The sequence below is a fragment of the Chlamydotis macqueenii genome, chromosome 6 (assembly GCF_036417535.1).
Source record: "Chlamydotis macqueenii isolate bChlMac1 chromosome 6, bChlMac1.mat, whole genome shotgun sequence".
Taxonomy (NCBI): Eukaryota; Metazoa; Chordata; class Aves; order Otidiformes; family Otididae; genus Chlamydotis; species Chlamydotis macqueenii.
The window spans coordinates 34,739,143-34,760,267 of NC_141561.1; the positions used below are offsets into that span (position 1 = coordinate 34,739,143).

The 21,125-nt window shown below is 41.2% G+C and overlaps 1 protein-coding gene across 1 annotated transcript in view; it reads right to left on the reverse strand.

Annotated features, from left to right (window-relative positions):
• Window positions 1-11,229: 11,229 nt before the first annotated feature.
• Window positions 11,230-21,125, reverse strand: part of COL3A1 (collagen type III alpha 1 chain) — a 52,543-nt gene continuing 42,647 nt past the window's right edge. The window contains exons 39-51 of the mRNA XM_086751177.1: window positions 19,839-20,000; window positions 19,602-19,709; window positions 18,708-18,815; window positions 18,246-18,299; window positions 17,954-18,061; window positions 17,287-17,340; window positions 17,069-17,176; window positions 15,764-15,817; window positions 15,425-15,532; window positions 14,500-14,779; window positions 13,789-13,976; window positions 13,356-13,598; window positions 11,230-12,390 (exon numbers count right to left, since the gene is read on the reverse strand). Of these exons, the coding sequence (XP_086607303.1) occupies window positions 12,244-12,390; window positions 13,356-13,598; window positions 13,789-13,976; window positions 14,500-14,779; window positions 15,425-15,532; window positions 15,764-15,817; window positions 17,069-17,176; window positions 17,287-17,340; window positions 17,954-18,061; window positions 18,246-18,299; window positions 18,708-18,815; window positions 19,602-19,709; window positions 19,839-20,000 (1,722 nt within the window). The 3' untranslated portion in view covers window positions 11,230-12,243. The remainder of the gene's footprint in view (window positions 12,391-13,355; window positions 13,599-13,788; window positions 13,977-14,499; window positions 14,780-15,424; window positions 15,533-15,763; window positions 15,818-17,068; window positions 17,177-17,286; window positions 17,341-17,953; window positions 18,062-18,245; window positions 18,300-18,707; window positions 18,816-19,601; window positions 19,710-19,838; window positions 20,001-21,125) is intronic.

Here is a 21,125-nt window from a genome sequence, read left to right on the forward strand (position 1 = left end):
TGAGCAATAACCAATTTAAATCAGGATAATGCACTGGTGATATCATTAAGAACTCTGTCTACCAGAGAATCATCAGGTGCTGCAATTAAGACATCATCCATATAATGATAAATGAGGCTATTCTTATGTAAGTGCCTTACTGGTGCTATGGCCTGTGAGATGTACCATTGGCAGATGGTTGGACTATTTTTCATACCTTGCGGAAGTACCGTCCAATGATATCACTGACTGGGTTCTCCCATAGTGATTGAAGGCACAGGAAGTGCGAATCATGGAGCATCCTCAGGATGTAAAGGTATAGCGAAAAAAACAACCTTTTAAATCAGTAATGATAATATTGCAATCTCGAGGTATTGTTGAAGGAGATGGCAACCCCTGTTGCAAAGTTCCCATATCCTCAATTACTGAATTTACTGCCCTTAAATCCTGTAAGAGTTGCCATTTACCTGATTTTTTTTTTTTCTGTATTACAAACACCAGGTGCTGTCTGTTGGCTGTATGCATCCAAAATGTAATTGGTCATCAGCTAACTGATTCAAATGTTGCAGCATTTGTCTTGCTAAAGGCCACTGGTCGACTTAGACAGGGGTATCTGTTAACCATGTCGGTTTTTGGGTAGGCTACCCCTGCACTGCTGGATGGGGGGGCGCCTGGCGGCGGCCCGGGGCAGTTTACTAAGAGGAAACCTACAATAATAACAAAATATAAGGACATTGATATATACAAAATGAACAATGTACAATTTGTCACCACGCGATATCCAAATGACCCATACTCTGTCTGTCTTTGGCCCAGCTTCCTGCACCTGCTCGTTAACGAGACTTGGAAAGCCAGACAGTGTCCTTGGTCTCATTAACAACAACTTTGCTCATCAGAGCGTTTTTATCAACATTCTTCACATACAAAACCCAAAGCTACTGAGAGGAAAATTAACTCCATCCCTGCCGAAATCAGGCCAGTATCCACCCCTTATTCCATACTTCATGCTTATACATATACACACAGATTGCTTACACCTGTCTAGGAAACTTTTAATTTCCTCTGGACTATAATCCCTTAATTTGTCTGTTTGCACTGCCTGTCCATTTCCACTTAAACATCTTATAACTTAACTCTGCGCCTTGCACAGCAACAATCCCAACCTGGATGCATCACTTGTTCTAACGGGGTTGACCTGCGGCACCGCACACACCGGAACGCTAAGATATACCACAAATACAAAACAGCTGGAATACTTTGGGATTGAAATATAATTCTACTCAGATTCCAGAATTTGATTTTGACAAATTAGAAAAGAATTGGATGAGAGACCAGAAGAAAGATGAGTTTCTGCCAAAGCAAACTGGCTTGAAGAAAGAGGCAGGAAATGAGGGACAAGTTGAACAGGTAATTTATCTTCCAAATAAAATCCAAGAAGAAAATTTGATGGTAGGATTGATTAAAGGATTTTCTAATTTCCAGAATGTGACACAAATTACTGCCTGCTTACCAATACCAAGGGCCATTGGTGAATGCATTCCATGGGGAACTTAAACATTGAATCTGACTATTCTAGAATATAGAAATGCAACTACCCACTGTGAACAAAGACCAGTAGTTGGATGGCGAGAACAAGTGACAAATACTAAGAAACAATGGAAGTCTCCAGGAAATAAGGCAGATTATGAAAAGTTATTAAATTCTGTTTTTATTTCCCTATGGAGGCCTGGAAACTACCTTAGTGATGTAGGAATTTGTACTTATGATTAACAAGTTAAAAGAAATGTAACTTGAATGATCATGGAATGGAAATGTAGTGAAGCTAATCAGATGATACCAAAAGAGACAGTTAGTTGGGATTCAGTACTGTCTATGTCCATACTATCTCAATTCCAACACATGGCCAAAGCTTCTTGGTGCTTTACTTGGGATGGATCAATTTTTACAGTTTGGCCATCAGTAAATGCCAAAGGGAGTACATGGCAAGAAAAAAAGAAAATTTAATATATTGGTGGAAATGTGAGAAAATATACAATGGCAGTACTAAAAACATGGCAATTCAAAGAATTCCCCCCTTAGCTGCAACCTTGAAGTATGGCTGCTTGTGTAGAGGACTTAAAAATGGTCTTCAGTTGACTGAAACATTTAAGCCAGGGAAAGAAAGAAGAGGGACATTTTTTAGTTGCAGAAAAACTACCATTTGGAGTCCACAACACTTAGTTTGGGCAATGAGTGATGGAACCTGGACAACACATCTACCTGGGGATGGGAAGGTAAAACAAATCACTTTGGGAATGCCAACATTATGCCCACTTTGGAAAAAGTCTCCTTTTAAAGGATCTTTAGAAAATTTGAAATTGGAACGAGTGAAAAGATTGAAAAATTATGATGAATTGAATGAACCCTCTACTGGAGTTAGAATTAGTTAGGCCCTAGAGTTTTTGTTAACCCCTTTGGCAACGTAACGGAATCGAGAGCAGCTGTACCAATTAACAGGACAGGGAGAGAAACTGGCCAATGTGACCAGAAAAGGATTTAAAGATTTAAATATACAATTACAGGCCACTTCCAAAATGACTTTGCAGAATAAGATGGCTTTAGACCTGCTTTTACTCAAAGAACATGGAATGTGTGGATATTTAAAAGGTAGAATGGACCACTGTTGTATACGCATTCTGAATGTAACTCAGGATGTAGAACATGATTTGGAATTATTGGAAAAAAATTGAAAAAGACACGCAAGAATTGCAACAAGATATCCAAGAAAGTTGGATAGACAAGATCATTAAGGGACTAGGCTGGAATCTGAGTTCTTGGATTAAATCATTGATCACCACAGCATTAACTCTGTTGATAGTCTTTTTAATGATTACCTAGATTTATTATTTTCTGAAGAAACAAATCAATCCTAAAACTTCTTTTAATCACATGATTATCCAGGCTGTGGCAAGACAGCAGGGTGGATGATCAATCCCAGAGTTACTTCCAGCTTATAATGAGTAATTAGTAAAATTATAGTGAAAGTAGTGAAATAATTTTCAAAACTTTCAAAGGGGAGAAATGTCACAAATATTAAGATCAAAATTAAAACCTGATTATATATAAAAGAGCCAGGTTTGATTAAAAGTAAAAATTGTAAAATACAGGAGTGTTAAGAATCAACTGTAGTTACAGGAACGTAGGAACTTTAAAAAATGTACTATGTGTAACCATAAGGATTCAAGCATTGTCTAAAATCAGTTAACCCCAGAGACTTGGACAAAGATTAACTGATTTGTAGCATTTTGTTTTAAGAAACTAAGGAAACCGTTATGGACACCCATGTGCTGCTAGGAAACCCCCTACCCTTCCCATCTCCATCTAATTACTGAGGATTCCAGTCAGTAGAGTTAAGTGAGGTGACCCAAGGGTTGCTTTAATATAAGACTATTAATAAGATGGTGTGACTGAAGGACCAATCATTAGAAAAGTTAAATTTAACAATAGACATATTATGCAAATTGATATTAGGTAATGATGAGAATCGTACTGCGCAGAATCATCTAAGAGGTAATTAGCGTACATAGTGAGGAGGAGTATTTACTTCATCCCTCGACCATGAGAAGACCACCACGGACCTTCACTGCGCCTCCTGCGTTAAGGACATTTACATATGCTAATCATATGCTAATAATTCACTGGAAAGTTAATGTTTCTCTATAACATTCCCCAGAACTTCAGTGAATACGTATAACAGGTGTGTATTCAACCTGCGCTGTTGGACCAGACAGGTGCACACGTGAGGTGGAGCCATCCCCTCTGTGTGGCCAGCGCTGCACTAAAGGAGTGCCTGCTTCTGAACTTCTCATGGCTGTTGAGAAGTTTTATTCTGGATTTCATTAACAGGAGGAGCTATACATGGTACCTGCGAGGGATCTAAGGGCTCAGACCACCTCGAACGGGTCCCAAGGCAGAATATAAAAGCTCAGAGGGGCTAGAAGGGGTCCCAAAGGGGGTATAAGGGCTCAGAATATCTGGAAGAATTTCCAAAGGGGGATGTAACAGCTCAGAGGAGCTAGAAGTCGTCCTAAAGAAGGGATCTAAGTACTCAGAGGGGCTGGAAGGGGTCCCAAACAGGTATAAAGGGGCTAGAAAGGGGCTATACATAGTACCTGAGAGGGATCTAAGGGCTCAGACCACCTCGTATGGGTCCCAAAGTGGAATACAAAAGCTCAGAGGGGTTAGAAGGGGGTCCCAGGGCTCACAGGGAGTAGATGGTATTAAAAAAAAAAAAAAAAAAAAAAAAAAAGTATCTAGGGTCCCTAAAGGGGCTATAAAAGCTCTGAGGGGGTATATGGTGACCCATAGCGCTTCTATAGGATTCCTAAAAGGCATATAAAGCTTAGAGGTGCTAGAAAGGGGTCCCAAGGAGATATATAAGGGCTCAGAGGAGCTATACAGGGTCCTAAAGAGAAATATAAGATCTCAGAGGGGACAGACTACATCCCGAAGAGGAATATAACGGCTCAGAAGGGATAGAAGGGCATCCCAAAGAGGGATATAAGGGCTGAGGGCTGGGAGGGCCACTTTTAGGGTCCCCAAGGGGGTATATGGGATCCCAAAGGGAGTGTCTGTGGGTTCCAAAGCAGATCCTAAGGCTCACGGGGCATATGGAGTCCTAAATGAAGCTATAAGGGCTCACAGGGTGTATTTGGGGATCCCAAAAACACATATATGGGCACAGAAGGGGTATAAGGGGACCTGTAGGGGCTCTATAGGGTCCTGCAAGGGGATATAAAGGCTCACAGGTAGTACTTTGGCTCCCAAGCGGGGTGTACAGGGTCCCAAATGAGTACAAGGGCTGCCAATGGTCTAGAAGTGGTCCAAAAGGGGGTATGTAGGGTCACTTATGACAATATAAAAGCTCTGGGGGGGTATATGGAGTACAATGGGGAGTCTACAGGGTTCCAAAGAGGGATGTAAGGGCTCGGAGGAGCTATACGCGGTCCCAAAGAAGGATATAAGGGCTCAGAGGGGCTAGAAGGGGTCCCAAAGAGAGGTCTAGGGGTGCAGACATGCTGGAAGGGGTCCCAAAGAGGGACATAACGGCTCAGAGGTGCTACCTTGTATTCCATATACGGTAGGTAGGGTCCCAAATTGGGTAGAAGGTCTCCCAGTGGGTATATGGAGTCCCAAAGTGGGTATGTAGCGTCCCTGAAGTGAATATCAGGGCCTGGAGGAACTATATGGTGTCCCAGGAAGGGATAGAAGGGCTCAGAGGGGCTAGAAGGAGTCCCACAGAGGGCTATAATGGTTCAGAGGGGTAATACGGGGTGCCAAAGAGGGGTATAATGGCTCTCAGGGGGTAAAAGGTGTCCGAAAGACTGTGTGTAGGGTAAGCCCTCAGAGGGATTAGAAAGGGTTCCAAAGAAGAATATAAGGGCTCAGAGGGGCTTGAAGATGTCCCACAAAGTCATGTAACTGCTCAGAGGGGCTAGTAGGGGTCCCAAGGAGAGATATAGAGGCTCAGAGGGTGTAGAAGGGGTCCCAATGAGGGATGTAAGGGCTCAGAGGGCCTCTTTTAGGTTCCCCAAGGAGGTATATAGGATCCCAAAGGGAGTGTACATGGGTCCCAAAGGGGGATATTAGGGCTCACGGAGTCATAAAAGGGGCTATAAGGGCTCACAAGGTGGATTTGGGGGTCCCAAAGGGGCATATATAGGCTCACAAGGGGGAGAAGGGGGGACCTATAGAGGGTCTATGGGGTCCTGAAAGGGGATATAAGGGCTCACAGGTGGTGTTTTGGCTCTGAAAGGGGGCATATAGGGTCCCAAAGTGGGTATAGGGTGTCTGAAAGGCTTTCTATAGGGTACCAAAAAGGGGCTATAAGGGCTCCCGGGTGTGTAAAGCGTCCCAAAATGGGTCCTAAAAGGATCCCTAAAGGGGATATGAAGGTTCAGAGTGGCTATACTGGGGTCGCAAAGGGAGATATAAGGGCTCAGAGGTACTAGAAACATCCCAAAGAGGGATATAAGTGCTCAGAACAGCTAGAAGGGGGTCCAAAAGAGGGCTATAAGGGCTCAGGGGGGCTAGAAGGTGTCCGAAAGAGGCTTATGAGCACTTGGAGGGGCTTGAAGAGGTCCCAAAAATTGATATAACTGCTCAGTGCGGCTACAAGGGGTCCCAAGGAGAGGTATAAAGGCTCAGAGGGTCAAGAAGGGGTCACTCAGAGAGCTACAATTGCTCAGATTTGCTAGAAGGTTTCCCTTTTAGCAAAATAAATATAAGGGCTCAGAGGGGCTGGAAGGGGTCCCAAATAGGATATAAGCAGTCAGAGGAGAAAGAATGTGTCCAAAGAAAAGATATAACGGCTCAGAGGGGTAATGCAAGGGTCCCAAAGAGGGATATAAGGGCTCCGAGAGGCTAGATGATGTCCCAAAACAGGAGGGGCTAGAAGGTGTCACAAAGAGGGATGTAAGAGCTCAGAGTGGTTAGAAGAGGGTCCCAAGGAGGGATATAAGGGCTCGGAGGGCCTGTTTTAGGGTCCCCAAGGGGGTATATGGGATCCCAAAGGGAGTGTCTGTGGGTTCCAAAGCAGATCCTAAGGCTCACGGGGCATATGGGGTCCTAAAGCAAGCTCTAAGGGCTCACAGGGTATATTTAGGAGTCCCAAAAAACACATATATGGGCATAGAAAGGGTATAAGGGGACCTGTAGGGGCTCTGTGGGTCCTGTAAGGGGATATAAGGGCTCAGAGGTGCTATTTTGGCTCCCAGATGGGGTGCATAGGATCCCAAATTAGGTATAAGGCATCCCAGGAGGGATATAGCATCCAAAAGGGGTGTATGGGGTTGCTAAAGGGGATATAAGGGCTGCAAGGGTGTATATGGTCAGCCATAGTGGGTCTATGGGGTTCCTAAAAGGCATATAAGGGGTCAGAAGAGCTAGAAGGGGTCCCAAAGAGGGATGTAAGGGCTCAGAGGAAGTATGCAGGGTCACAAAGGGCTCAGAGGAGATAGAATGTGTCCCAAGGGGAGATACAAGGGCTCAGAGGGGCCAGAAAGAGTCCGAAGAAGGGGTATAACGGTTCAGAGAGGCTAGAAGTTGTCCTAAAAAAAAGGGATCTAAGTGCTCAGAGGGGCTAGAAGGGGTCCCGAATATGTATATAACTGATGAGAGGAGCTATGCGCTGTGGTGAAGAGGAAAATAATTGATCAGAAGGGCTATATGGGGTCCCAAAGAGGTATAAAGAGGCTCGGAGGGGCTACACATGGTACCTGAGAGGGATATAAGGTCCCAAAGTGGGTATAAGGGCTCACAGGTAGTATTTTGTCTCCCAAAGGTTGTGTGTACAGTCCCAAAGTGGGTACAAATGCTCCCGGGGAGGATACGACGTCCAAAAAAGTGTATCTAGGGGCCCTAAAGGGGATATAAAAGCTCCGAGGAGGTATATGGTGTCCCATAGGGGGTGTATAGGATTCCTAAAAGGGATAGAAAGGCACAGACCGGCTAGAAGGGGGTCCCAAAGAGGGATATAGGGCCTCGGAGGGGCTATACACGGTCTCAAAGAGGGATATACGGGCTCAGAGGGGCTAGAAGGACCCAAAGACAGATATAAGGGCTCAGAGTGGCTATAATTTGTCCCAAAGAGGGACATAAGTGCTCAGAGGATCTAGGAGGAGTTCCAAAGTGGGTATACAAGGGCTCAGAGGGGCTAGAAGTGGTCACAAGGAGGGTTATAAGGGCTTAGAGGCAGTAGAAAGAGGTCTCAAAAAGGGATATAAGAACTCAGAGGGCATTTTTTTAGTGTTCCCAAGGGGGGTATATAGGATCCCAAGGGGAGTATATGTGGGTTCCAAAGCAAATCCTAAGGCTCATGGGGCATATGGGGTCCTAAAGGAAGCTATAAGGGCTCACAGGGTGTATTTGGGTGTCCCAAAATGGCATATAAGGGCACACAAGTGGTAGAAGGGGACCTGTAGGGGCTCTATGGGGTCCTGAAAGGGGATATAAGGGCTCATATTTGGTAGTTTGGCTCTGAAAGGGGACATATAGCATCCCACAGGGGGTATAAGGGCTCTCAGGGGGCATAGGGTGTCTGAAAGGCTGTCTATGGGGTGCATAAAAGGGGATATAAGGGCTCCCAGGGAGTATAAGGTGTCCCAAAATGGGTTCTAAAGGGTCTCTAAAGGGGATATAAAGGTTCAGAGGGGCTATAGAGGGGTCCCAAATGGAGATACAAGGGCTCAGAGGTGCTAAAAATGTACACAAAAACAAGGTATAAGGTCTTGGAAGGGATAGAAGGCATCCCCAGTTCGGATATAATGGCTCAGAGGAGCTAGAAGGGCTCCCCAAGAGAAATGTAAGGGCTCGGAGGGGCTTGAAGGGGTCCCAAAGAGGGGTGTAATTGCTCAGAGGGACTAGAAGGGGGCTCAAAAAGGGACAGATGTGCTAAGAGGAACCAGCACATGAAGCCACACTACTTCTGCAGTGATTCCTCACACTGCACCCACCAAAGTTTGTGAAAGGGTGCTGGTGGGGTTTTTTTTTTTTTAAGTGGTGCCTGGCGCCACACAGCTGCTGGATATGATGGCTGTGGAGAATGCCCTACCTACCGCCCAATGGGAGGTAAGGTTGTGTAAATGATTCACAGGTGTTTGCCAGTTGTTTAAAATTAGGGCCTACTCAGAGAGCAAAGTTTTCCTGTTAAAGAAGCATTTGCTGGGTTGTTGTCATGTTTTGGGTTTTTAAACATAATTTCCATAAAGAATGTAGAAAGCAGGTGTTGAAATGTTCCGCATGCCACAGGCAATAGCCAGGGAGTCTACGTTCACCAGAAGAAAATGTCTATTGTCCTGCAAAAGAGCTACACCTTTAGGTGATAACCTGTAATTAATTGGAAAAGTGAAGTTCCAAGGAAATATTAAAGCCTAAATTAGTGACATCTTAAAACTGTTGGTGTGCTCTGGGAAACCACTTTGAGGCAGTGTTATTTGGGTTTTTGTTTGTTTTGTTTCTTTTCTTGTTTCCCCCAAAGAGCCAGAGTAATGTGGTGCTGTGAAGTGTATGAATATCAGCTGATGAAACATATGACTGAATATGACTGTGAATGAGAAATTTAGAAAGAGAAATTTCTTATATCAACCTTATTACTTTGTGAGCAACTCCTTTCCTTGTTTGTTAGTACCTCTCTTTCACCTTCATACCTCTCTCAGTTATGTAGACGACAGAATTATTTTTTTTTCTTTTCTCCAATACAACTTTAAATTTATATGCCAAAGGAAGATGCACTTGAATATGTGCCTAAAAAGCAACTTAGACCTTGAAAGCAAGCAGGTGTAAGTGATTACATACGTAGAGAAAGCCCTCTGTCAGATACCTGTGTGAAAGAGAGTCATTTCCAGAAGTGCTGTAGTCTATGAACTTTATGTGCTGCTTTGTAAACAGTGAGGCATGGTGCTACTAGTCTGAAAGTGTCAGGTAAGATTTTTTTTTTTTAAATTATATATTTCCTACATAAAAGAAAAGCTAGCGCCTTTTGCAGACTGACACAGTAAATCAGAGTTAAAAAAAAAAAAAAAGGATTGGAATCTAAATCTTCCAAAGGCAATCTGTATTTTCTAAGCTAATTCTCGTTTATTAACTTGATCCGTTTCATATTTCTATTTCCTCAAGGATCTTTCTACAAAAGTATAGAGGTATCAGAATTATGGTGGCTTAATATGTGACTGAAAAAAGTGAAGGTGCTTGGATCAAGTAAATTACTTCATGATAGGCTTGGCTATTTCTTTGTGTTTTCTGCAAACGTTCCAGTAATCCCCTTTCATTAGTAGAAATTATTAATCAAAGACTTGATTACTGTATGTTTTCTTTAAAAAAAAAAGCCCCCCACACCTTCAGTTTTAAGGTTGAGTAATTGCTACCGGTCATTCACTCAGCCCCAGTAGTACTGCAAGGTTACAGAAGCCTTCATTTATTTATTTATTTTTGCCATGTGGAGTATGAACAGGTGTTTTTTTTTTTTTTTCCAATACGTTTTTCCACCAGCCATCATTCTCACCAGCTGCTTTAATAAAAAATCAACTTCAGTAAAGACTTCCTACCATGTAATTTATGTCAGATTAATATTATTAAGTACATGTAATTCTCATCTTCCATAAATGGTTAACCACTTTCACGAGAAAATGAGGAGGTTTCCTGCAAAAGACAGTATTTTTAAATGAATTGTTGGCAGTATTATTTTATGTTGCATTAAGTACAGCCATGCCCATGTTGATACTGCATTTGTGCTATTCAGGTCTTCCCAGCCCATCACTGTTCTGCTTCTGCGTGGGCACATCCAGATTCCTTAATGCCAGACCAGGGCAGTGTCTCGGTTCAAAAACCGGCATTTCTCTGCCCAGTTTTCCAGCTTGGCCCAATCGAGAAAGTATTCTCAGAGGAAGTGTGATCCATAACAATCAATCAACCTTTAAGAATTTGAATTTTTTTTCTCCCTGATTTTTATTGTCTGACCTTGTTGTAGAGGGTCCTTAATGACTCAGCTGTAGAGCAATGTGTGTCAGTGTGGTAATGATCTGGGGGCAGGCTCTGTATCTTCCTTCAGAGGAAAGACTCAGTAGCATCTATCAGCATTTACCTCTGGGAGAGGTTTAATGACCCAGATTCTGGTGGGTGGCCAATTTCCTTCTCTGGCCTGAAGCTCAGGCACTGTGCTAACTGTGTCTCCTTGAATTTTTGCTAAGATCTGGGGATGATTTAGATGTACAGCTCCATCAGCCATTAAAAATTTCACAATGTTTAGCTTTTCAGCTTCATTAACCTGTTAGTGCCTCTAGCCTGTGCTGTAAGAGACCCTTAGGCCATTTATTTAAGCTGCCATCTGAAAGGACAGTATTCTATGACTGCCCGTTTACTTAGATTGAGGCAGCTTTTTTGAGGGGAGGGAGGATTAAGCTCTTACATTTCCTCCAACCTGATCTGCCTAGGTGCATAGAAACTGTTCTGGATCTTGCTGTCAGAACTGAATCTGTGCTGATAGTCAGAGAAGTCCAATGTGCTTGAAAAAGTGAGCAACTGGATGGAGAGGAGTGGAAAAAGTAAGAAAAAAAATTTCATAGTATGATGCCATAAACTGCATCCCTTAGGATCACCAAGTTTTCTTTCAAACAAATTATCTTAGAAAAATCGGTTAAAGTGGTACCAGAGTTGTGTCTTGCCTGATTAATTTGTTTGAAGAAAGAGATACAAATAGTAAAATAATTTAAAAAGTCAGTTTTATGAAACAAGGAGTTTTATTAGATATTTTATTATGTGTCTCTGTAAGGAATAGACCAACAACCATATAAAAGCTTACAAAGATGGTTAACCTTCAACACTATAAATGTGTTAACGTGACAAAAATTCACAATTTTGCATCTTTATTGACTTTTACAGAGTGAAGGGAGAAAGTTCTCAACTATGACGTGCCAATGACGATCTTTGACAGGAGACATTTAAAATTACTTTAAATCCTTGACCTTTTTTTTTTTTTAAGCAAGTCAATAACCCTGACTTGCAGAGTTAGGAGTGAAAAATACATTAGCACCATTGTATTAGTCTTTTACACTTCCCTAATTTTAGTGGTCTTGACCAGCAATGACAGGAAAGTAGAGAAGCACCTTTGATAACAGAATACAATCCAACAATAAGATTATGGTGACTGCTGACATTAAGGTATTAAAATCTTAAAATACACTGTACTCTTTCACAGCTAATCAGTACAGAAATACACAATTTTGTACCAAATGGTTCAACCAATGGGTCCAATGTGTTTTGATTGGTTTGTTTGATTTTTGGTTTGACTATCAGACACATCCCAGTTTCTGTCCATGTTGAGGTAGTTGAAACAGGGAGGCCTTTCTAGCTTTATGGACTGCATCTTAGAAAGAAGGGTAAACTTTGGTACTGGGAGCAATCAGTGCTTTGTAAATTGGCTAACATTCAACTAATAGAACACAGTGTTGTTTTATTAAGTGTTGAAGTTGTATTATAGCACCACGGAGACATGTTCTGAAGATGGAATTTGGTAAAAAAAATAGAGCAAAAAAAGCATTTTTACTGTATTTTGTGTAATAGCGAAAAAAATAACCCTTGATATCAAATCAATTTTTCCCCCAGAAATTTTGTTAATAAATAACTGGGATACAGACGGTCACCTGTACTAGCTGACAAGGCTAAAACAAAGGAGCACAGTTGGAGTGTGAATCTGTTTGCTGGGGTTTCAGAAAGAGCAGAATCTTTGATTTATAAGAAGCAGACCGGGCCAATGTCCACGCCAAATTCCTGATCAGGACCACCAATATCTATGGGTGCAATATCAACCACAGGCAACCTCATTGTCTTGCGTGTTCTGTATTCAAAGACTGTTTTACCCCATTCACCAGTGTGTTTCTGTGAAGGTAAAAAGAAAAGAAAAAACAAATATGTTTGTTAGAGAAATCGCTGTTGGACTATATGAAAGTTACTCTACAGTTTACGGGATTTCATACTTTCTCTTTCTGTATTAATGTGCCCCTCTCAACACCATGAAAACTGGTTGTAGTCTCTGTAGACATGAACATGTAGATAGACATTCTTCATTTCTGGCCCTTTTATGCAATGTCTTGTAGGGTTGTAGACCTTGCTGCTCAGAAGGGATGGGATCCCTGAGGGTCAGGAGAGTACTCTGGGGCAGTGCCAGTGCCCTGACTTAGGACTGAAACGTGCTCTGCAGGCTGGGAGATGGTACAAATGGCTGCTGTGTTTGGAAAGCAGTTTTGGCCTCAGGAAAAAGTGACAGCAGTAAGGAGGTAGCTTTTCATGTTCATGTTAAAGAAATGGCCACAAAGCAGTTGCAAAGTAGATGTGTTCATGCATCTTTAAACAGCAGATTTGCCATGCATGTCAGTGTTTGTTGTGCTTTTGGAACCTGAAACAGTGAGAGGGAGAAATGATGGATAGTAGAGCAAAGTAAAGTGGCATCTGTGAAATGACTGTGTTTGCCCATAATCATAGCCCATAACTTGAACCAGCTAAATTTGATTTTTTTTTTTGTATGACTAAGACCATTCCTACTACTCTTAGTTTTAGAGTTGACATGGGATGGGTTAAAACTTGTTCACTGTGACTTTTTTGACTTTGACCCTAAAGCAAGGAGATACCTGTAAAGCACAGTCTTAAATAGGAGTGCATCTCACTTTCTACATTTGCTACAGGAGTGACACTTCTCGTGTACAGAATCTAAATTTCCCTGATTAGGTGTAAGCGTGTTCTCTCCTTACCCAGGTCATGCAAAGCTCTCTCTTCCTTTGTTATGGGTCTAGTCCTCTAGAGGGAATTATTTATTAAACTACCATACTAAAGTATTGTTTACTTACAGTACAGCCATCTTCCAGAACAGCATATGTGTATTTGCTGTTTCCTTCTGCCTTGATCTCACTTTCCATAGAGCTCATCAGTTTCAGAGCTTTTTTAACATTTCCATTGGCTTGATCCATGTAGGCAATGCTGTTCTTGCAGTGGTAGGTGATGTTCTGGGAGGCACGGCTCGAGAGGATGCGGAGGAAGGCCAGCTGAACTTCTGAGACATCCTCTGGAAGCTCAGGATCTCCATAACTGAACTGTAAAGCACAACACATAAGCAACAGTGTTTGTTTAATCATGTCTAGGGACAGGCCATACAGTTAGTACTTCACACACTAAATGTTTAGCTTAGTTTAATTTCAGGATTATTTATTACTATGCTGCAATGTATATGAATACAATATATGCGTACTACCTTTTGGGCTGTTAACTGTGGTAATTTCTTACCTGGAAGCCTCCATTCATAGATTCTCCAAACCAAACGTGCTTCTTTCCACTGCTTTCGCTGGTCCACCAGTTTTTCTTTGGCACAGTGCTGGGGTTAGCATTGAGACACGTCTCACCAGTTTCCATATTACAGTATACTTTGATGGCATCCATCTTGCAGCCTTGGTTAGGATCAATCCAGTACTCTCCTAGAGGTAAAAGAATGTTAAGAGGCTTAGTACGCTTGGAGAAGAATCTGACTACATGACGGTGAAGCTTATTTCTGTGCCAGATTCCTGAGCCAAATTAGGAAGCATATTAATTTTGACAGAAGAGATGCCACAGAAAATAAGATGGTATAAAATACACTGAGTTCATGCTAATACTGTAATATGACTGACACTTGAAATAAATATAGAACTTGTAATGTTGTTTTTTTTTCCATAAAATTATTTCAACAGATGTTCACTTTCAAGCATGTAAGGAGTAGAGTTGAAGTCAGTGTCTATACTGTAAATGAGTAGTAAATTATAAGTATAATAAAAGTAAACTAGTAAAATAGATAGAAGGATTATTACATTTATCATCTTTATAGTGACATTTGTTTCAAAAAATAAAATTTCATAGTAGATTTCTGCATTTAAATACTTGAAGAACAGTAGCAGTCAGGGAAAAAGGAAAAAAATGAAATCAAGGTCTGCTACCACTGGTGAAAATAAAGACCTAACATACCGCTCTTGAGCTCAGGATGGCAGAATTTCAGGTCTCTGCAGTTACGAGCTGGATTCTTCCGTGACCCATCAGGACTAATGATGTTTTCAATCTGGTTGTTAATTGATTTCATTGAAGACATGATGTCACTCAGATTGATATCATTTTCTTTTGGCTCATCTCGATATTCATATCCATAGCCCACTGGACCTTTTTCACCAGCACCCAGGGCAGCTGCACCACCACAGCATGGACCAGGAGGACCGGAAGGACCAGGAAGACCAGGCTGGCCTGGTGGACCCTAAAAAAATAGTGAACACACTGCTGAGTAGAGATTACAGTTTAAAACTAAAAGTCTGTGTGGGCCCTAATCTTAAAAAAAATAGAATTCTCACATAAAAATTATCTTACTTATTCATTAAATGATGGCACTTGCTATGTATAAACATCTGATAGACTTTCCAGTCATTTATTTTCCTAAAGTCGGAATTTTCTTTTCCTAATTTAGTCAAGCTGTGACTGTCCTTCTGTCTGAGCTTTGAGAAGAAGGAACCCTTTCCACCAAAATCCAGAGACTAACCATTTCTTGGCTTTGGGAGAAGTAATTTTGCAGTGCTGCCATCTCTAGAGTCATCTAGGAAAGACGCTTCACAGCTTCCAGGACACAAAGGGAATCTATGCCCTGAAGCGGAGATCCCACCTTCTTGTTGTACACAGAAAAGTCAATGATTACCTGAGATTAACACAACGCTCAGTGCATCAATAGTTAGACTGAACTACAAATTATCTGCATTGGATTTAGCCTTGATAGGTAGATACCTCCTACCACAAATTCTGTCCATGAAGAACGGAATTTTCTGAGGGACATATTTAAACAGGAGAGCACTCTGTGTTTTGTGAATAAACCCTGAAGATTTGTTTGTTTGAGTGTGTGCAATTTACTTACTGCAGGGCCACTTTCACCTCTGTTACCACGAGGGCCAGGAGGACCAATTGGACCTGGATAGCCACTGGTACCATCTTTTCCAGGGGGTCCAGCTGGTCCTGGGGGACCCTAGAACAATGTTGAACACAAATAATATGGTCAAAATAGCTTACCAGATAATCTCAAATTCAGATATACTTTGTGAGAGATTTCAAACATTGCTGTATGATTTATCAGCTGTCTTTCTTCAGCTGTCGTCTCTTAAGATGGACAATTTAAATTATTTTTTTTAAATGTTTTTTAATTTTTTTTTTTTAAACAGTCTGAATCTTCCTTCCGGTAGGAAGGAATTTTTCTTACCCTTGCACCTGAAGCTCCTGGACTTCCAATTGCGCCTTGTGGACCCAGGGGACCCTATGAGGAAAAGGTAAGTCAGTCATACACCGGCCAGTAATATTTTGTATCTAGCTGGCTGGACCTTCAATAGAGACTTTGAAACATCTTTAAGATTGTATTAAACACGTAATTATAAAATGGCTATATCAGATATGAGAAAGAATGATTGACATTCTTTAACTAGAAAAAATTATCAAATATTCTCTATATGAAAAAATATTAGTGATGCAATGTAATCCCAAATGCAAGAAAGCCAACTGACATCAGTGAGCTTTGGAATAAAACCAGTATTCATAAGAATACTCAGCTATAGGCTCAACATGCTGCATATTACCATAAAATCATATTACCAGTAAAGTTATTTGAATAATTTGACAAACAAAGGTGTTTTCAAATGCATTTAAAAAATTGTTCTATGTATGCACCACTGAGAAGTAAGCTATATGTTTGAAAATGATTACTCATCTTGCTGTCATAGTGTAAATGATAATTTATCAGACTTTTTTAAAATCACAAGTGAGACAACAGGTTATATTGTGTTGTTAAACAGGTTGGAATCAGTGCTGTTTATAGTTAACACTTCCATCCTTTTGCCTTAATTGGTAGATTACCTACGTGAGTTTTAGTACCTTGATTCTCACTTGTATCATGAGTGCTATTAGTGGTTCTCTTCAGTATAAAGCCCTCTTTAAATTTTTACTGGTCATAAATACCTAGGGCATGCCTGTTTATTACCCTTCAACTCTTTTAGCCATTAAGAACTGTTCAAAATTATAATGCATGTAACTCACAGTTTCGTGCCCATTTTGCCTTAATTTTAATTACTGAACAAGATACATGACAGAGGAGAGGTCTTTGGACTCCAAGTAGCTTTTACATGGATATAGAAACCTATGCTAGACAGTTATCTAAAACTAATATTTCAACCTCTATTTCTATCTTTTACAAATGAATCAGGAATAGCCTGTATAAATGAATGGAAGAAGTCTTTGTTTCAGGCAAAGGCAGATATGTAGCTGAAAGGGATTTTAGCAAACTCAGCTTTAGCTCCTGGCAGCTTCTTTCAGTTCTTCATTAACACTTTTTTTTTTTTTTTTTCCAGGTTGATTCAGGGAATTTGGATGTTTGAACAATCAAATTACCCAGGTTCTTTATACTTTTTTTTTTTTTCTCTCCCTAGTAAATTAGTTATGGCTAACTAGTTACCTGGGATGCAAACCACAGGAACTAAGAACAGTTGTAATTCCCAATCCAATGCAAAATACTCACAGGAGGACCAGGGAGACCCGGGGTACCAGGAAATCCTCTATGACCCTTTATGCCATTGCTGCCTCTTTCACCAGTTTCACCTTTATCACCACGAGGACCTTGAGGACCCTTTAAGAGCAGATTTGCAATAAGAAGAATATATAAAGAAATAAGAAAAATGCCCAAATAACAAGAAATAGTGAATGTATGATATAACAAATATTTTAAATATGACTTACAGCAGGACCTCGAGCACCAGCAGGACCAGCAGAGCCAGGAGGGCCAGGTGGACCCTGTGACACAGTAAGAATAAGATGGCATTGATTACTTGGAGTTTATTAGATCGCCTTTTTATTTCCAGATAAGCAGTATGTTCAAAGCCAGCAGCTGCTCAGAAACAAGGGGAAGCTCCACACACACTATATAATCAGCAAGAATTTTGGTCAGTTCCTTTCTCTACCAATGTCAGTCTTACTCATCTGCTTGTAGGCACTGATAGATACTGCATGCACTAGACCCCCTTCTTCATTTTGTGAGGTATTCAGTGCTCAATGTCACCACTTCTCAGAAATAACTTGAAGACTTCCAGTCTCTCAGTTTAAATAAATAACATAGCTTGTGCTGCATGAGCACCAGATGGGATGGAAATTAAGACAGGGCCTGGTGGGATGATGTGCTTTTTTGGCATCTTAAGGAGTATGTGGCTTTTGAGCTTAGTTTATATACAGTTATCAGAAACATAAACTGTGATGTCTCACCCCTTGATAAAAGAGGTCCTCAATGCCAAGAAACTATGACAGTTACAAATGTGTGACTCTTCCAAACTTCCACTTAATTACAGCATGAAATGGACTTTGCATAGGAAAGGTACGTAAATAAGCAGTAAGATATTTACTTTGGTCTTACCTGAAATCCTCTTTCACCAGCTTTTCCAGGTGCACCGCTGGTACCTGCAGGTCCAGGGTGACCAGGAGGTCCTGGAGGGCCAGGAGAGCCATTTTCACCACGGTCACCCTGCAGATAGTCACAGTTGACAAGATAAGAAATTTAATGTTTCACAGAGCTACAAGGTAAAGAGTATACAAGGTGGAGCATAAGAGATTCAAGGAACAAGTTACATAGCAAAGAACCAGCTACATATATTGTCATCTCTACATAACACTTATTTGGCAATCTAAAGATATTGGTGATTCCTTACTTTGCCTCCTGGGGATCCGTCACGTCCAGGCAAGCCATCTGAGCCAGGGTTACCCTGAAAAAGAAAAAGAGTGATACAGTTTGTTTATAATCTGGATGATGAATAGACAGCTTGTTTTCCAGTAAACTGAAATAATGCTCATCAAAGAAAGCTTTCAAAAAGGAAGAGTTCCTGGAGGAGGAGTGGCCCATAAAATTTCTATCAAACCCGCACTGTTTTGTAGGTGTACAGGCAGCGCAGTCTCGTTTTCTGTTTCAAGTGTGACAGAGACACGGTCCACAGGTAGTAAAAGGTATAGCAGGGATGGCAGGCTACACCACCTTACATGAGGATGTGATCTGCCCAGGCCCCCTGGGCATCAGGCACTCAAGAGAGGCTTTGTGAACCTTGAAGCGTATTTAGGCCCTGAGTCTCCTGTTTGTAACTCACAAGCTAGCAGGAAGGTCTAACACATCCACTCACATCTCTGCCAGGCTCTCCAGGTAAGCCTCTCTGTCCAATAGGACCTTGTGGACCAGGAGCACCGCGTTCTCCTGGGACACCGTTAGTGCCTGGTTTACCATCTTCACCCTGAACAAAAAGGGAAAGGATTTCGTTGCAGATAATGTACTTATGAAACACCATTGTATTATACATCTCTAGGTAAATATGTAGTGATTATGAAGGAGAACTAATAAAGTGAAGGGCCAGCGTGACTTTTGTGATTGTGAATAATCAAAATAAGAAAGATAAAGACTTGGCCAAACTGGTTTCTTTTCATTGTTAGTAATATGCACACAAGGCCATTGAACCCAAGGAACATTCCTTATTGCTTTGTCAACTAAGAAATAATAAATGGGTATGTCTCTTCTTATGTGCCCAAAAACAATAGCCAAAGAAGTTAACAAAAAAAAAAATGCTGGTCTGTCACAATATTGGTGATAAAATACAAACTAAGCCTCATACCACCTTTTCTGGAAGGAGGTGAAAGTATTTTCCTGTTTGGGTCATAATATTTAAGCAGGAAACATATTGAGAATTAAGCAAAGAAAAACAACTTGAAACTATGACTCAATTCTTGTCTCAGGGGGAGTTTACAGCCCTTTGCCCTCCTTAAGTGGGTGAAGCTGGTTATACATTTCTAGATAATCTGGTCCAGGACTCTTGGGTTTATAGATTAAAGACAACCTCGCATCCCACAGCTGCTTACTACCAAACATTTTACAGATGTAAACAAAAATAACTGTAAATTCTGTAGTCTCTGGACTAAAAATACAACACATTAATTACTTTCTGTAACACAAAGCTGTGTGTAGCAGCTGGGTTACAGTTGTTGAGTTAGGTTTGAGGCTATTGCTGCAGTGAATGAACTCTCACCTTGGCACCTGCCATACCGGGTGGACCGCTCGGGCCACGCAGACCTGGCAAACCTGTGTTACCTCGGCCACCGACGATACCTTGAGGACCTGGTTCTCCTGGTGCTCCCTGTTTAGGAAAAAAAAGTCAGATCAGTCAATACTGAGGATGTTCAACATTCCATTGGTGGCTTCTTAGTCTTGACAAACATAATCCCTGCCAATTAGCGTAACAGTCCTTGACTGGATGTGTACTTACCCTTTCTCCTCGTGCGCCTGGTGGCCCTTTTTCACCTGGTGAGCCAGGCTCACCTCTTATTCCAGCAGGTCCTGGACCGCCAGGAGCGCCAGAGCTACCAGGGGGTCCGGGAGGCCCGTCCTTGCCTGCAGGCCCTGCGTTACCAGGAGGACCTGGACTGCCCTAAAACAAAATTTAAAGAGGAGAGCATGAGCTGTGTTATCTGAACCAGTAGCACACATTTGCTGGTGTTGATCTTTCCTCATGAAAGCCAACCAGACTTGATTCGTTGCCTTATAGTAGATTTAGGGTCCAATTTCTGCACACCCAATTCTGATCTGGTCTTATAAAGAGAATCCTTTTGCCTACCACTTTCAAACCTGATTTTTTTTTTATTTCCTACTGTCCGGACATACGGTTTGCATAATACAACACCTGCACAGTTTGGATGCCCAGTGTTTGTAATGCATCCAGCACAAGATACATATTCCTTACCTGGGCCTCTGTCACAAAAATTTGAAATAGTTGCAGAATCAATGATTTCTTGAATCACTCATGCCAGGTATCTTTAAGGTGGTGTCTCGGACACAGGCAGAATAAAATGGCTTTCATTAAAACTCTTAGCTTGGCTAATCAATGGAAAAGAACTATGTTGCCTTTAATAGTACCTTAAATAAAATCCTACTTTTTCTTTTTATTCAGCAATATTCTAATTTGTATCTGTCTAACTATAAGACAGAAAGTAAACATCTGTTTATTCAAATAGAGAAGTTTTCTTACTTTGTTTCAGTTATGTACAACAAAGGATAACTTATAATTTTTGTATTTTCTTAATTTTTAAAGCATCAAAAATCAAAATCTAATTTTTACTATATGAGTCCATAGTAGGTGCATGCTGAACATGCCAGGATATTATGAAATAGCTTTTCTTCATGCACAGATATTGTATAAAATATTTGAATTGGCTGATGGCCCAGCATACATATTTACAATAGGACACTGCAGACTGGTAGATTAAACTTCAGATGTAGACCATATCATAAGAGAAAAAAAATTGCCACAAGAATCTTTCCAAATTCCTCTGTCTTAAGATGGTTAAATCTTATGCCATTCCCTTATGCCTGTGTTACAGGCAACTGAAAAAATTCTCAACAGTGATCTACAAAATGTAGTTTTGAAAATGCGTACGAATCCAAGATCCTGAATTGACTGTTTCTTGCATTGTAAAAGAGCAAGAGGGAAGACAGGGGTCTACCACCAACAGAAACACTCAAGGATCTGATTCAGGAGAAGTAGTCCACTAACTCT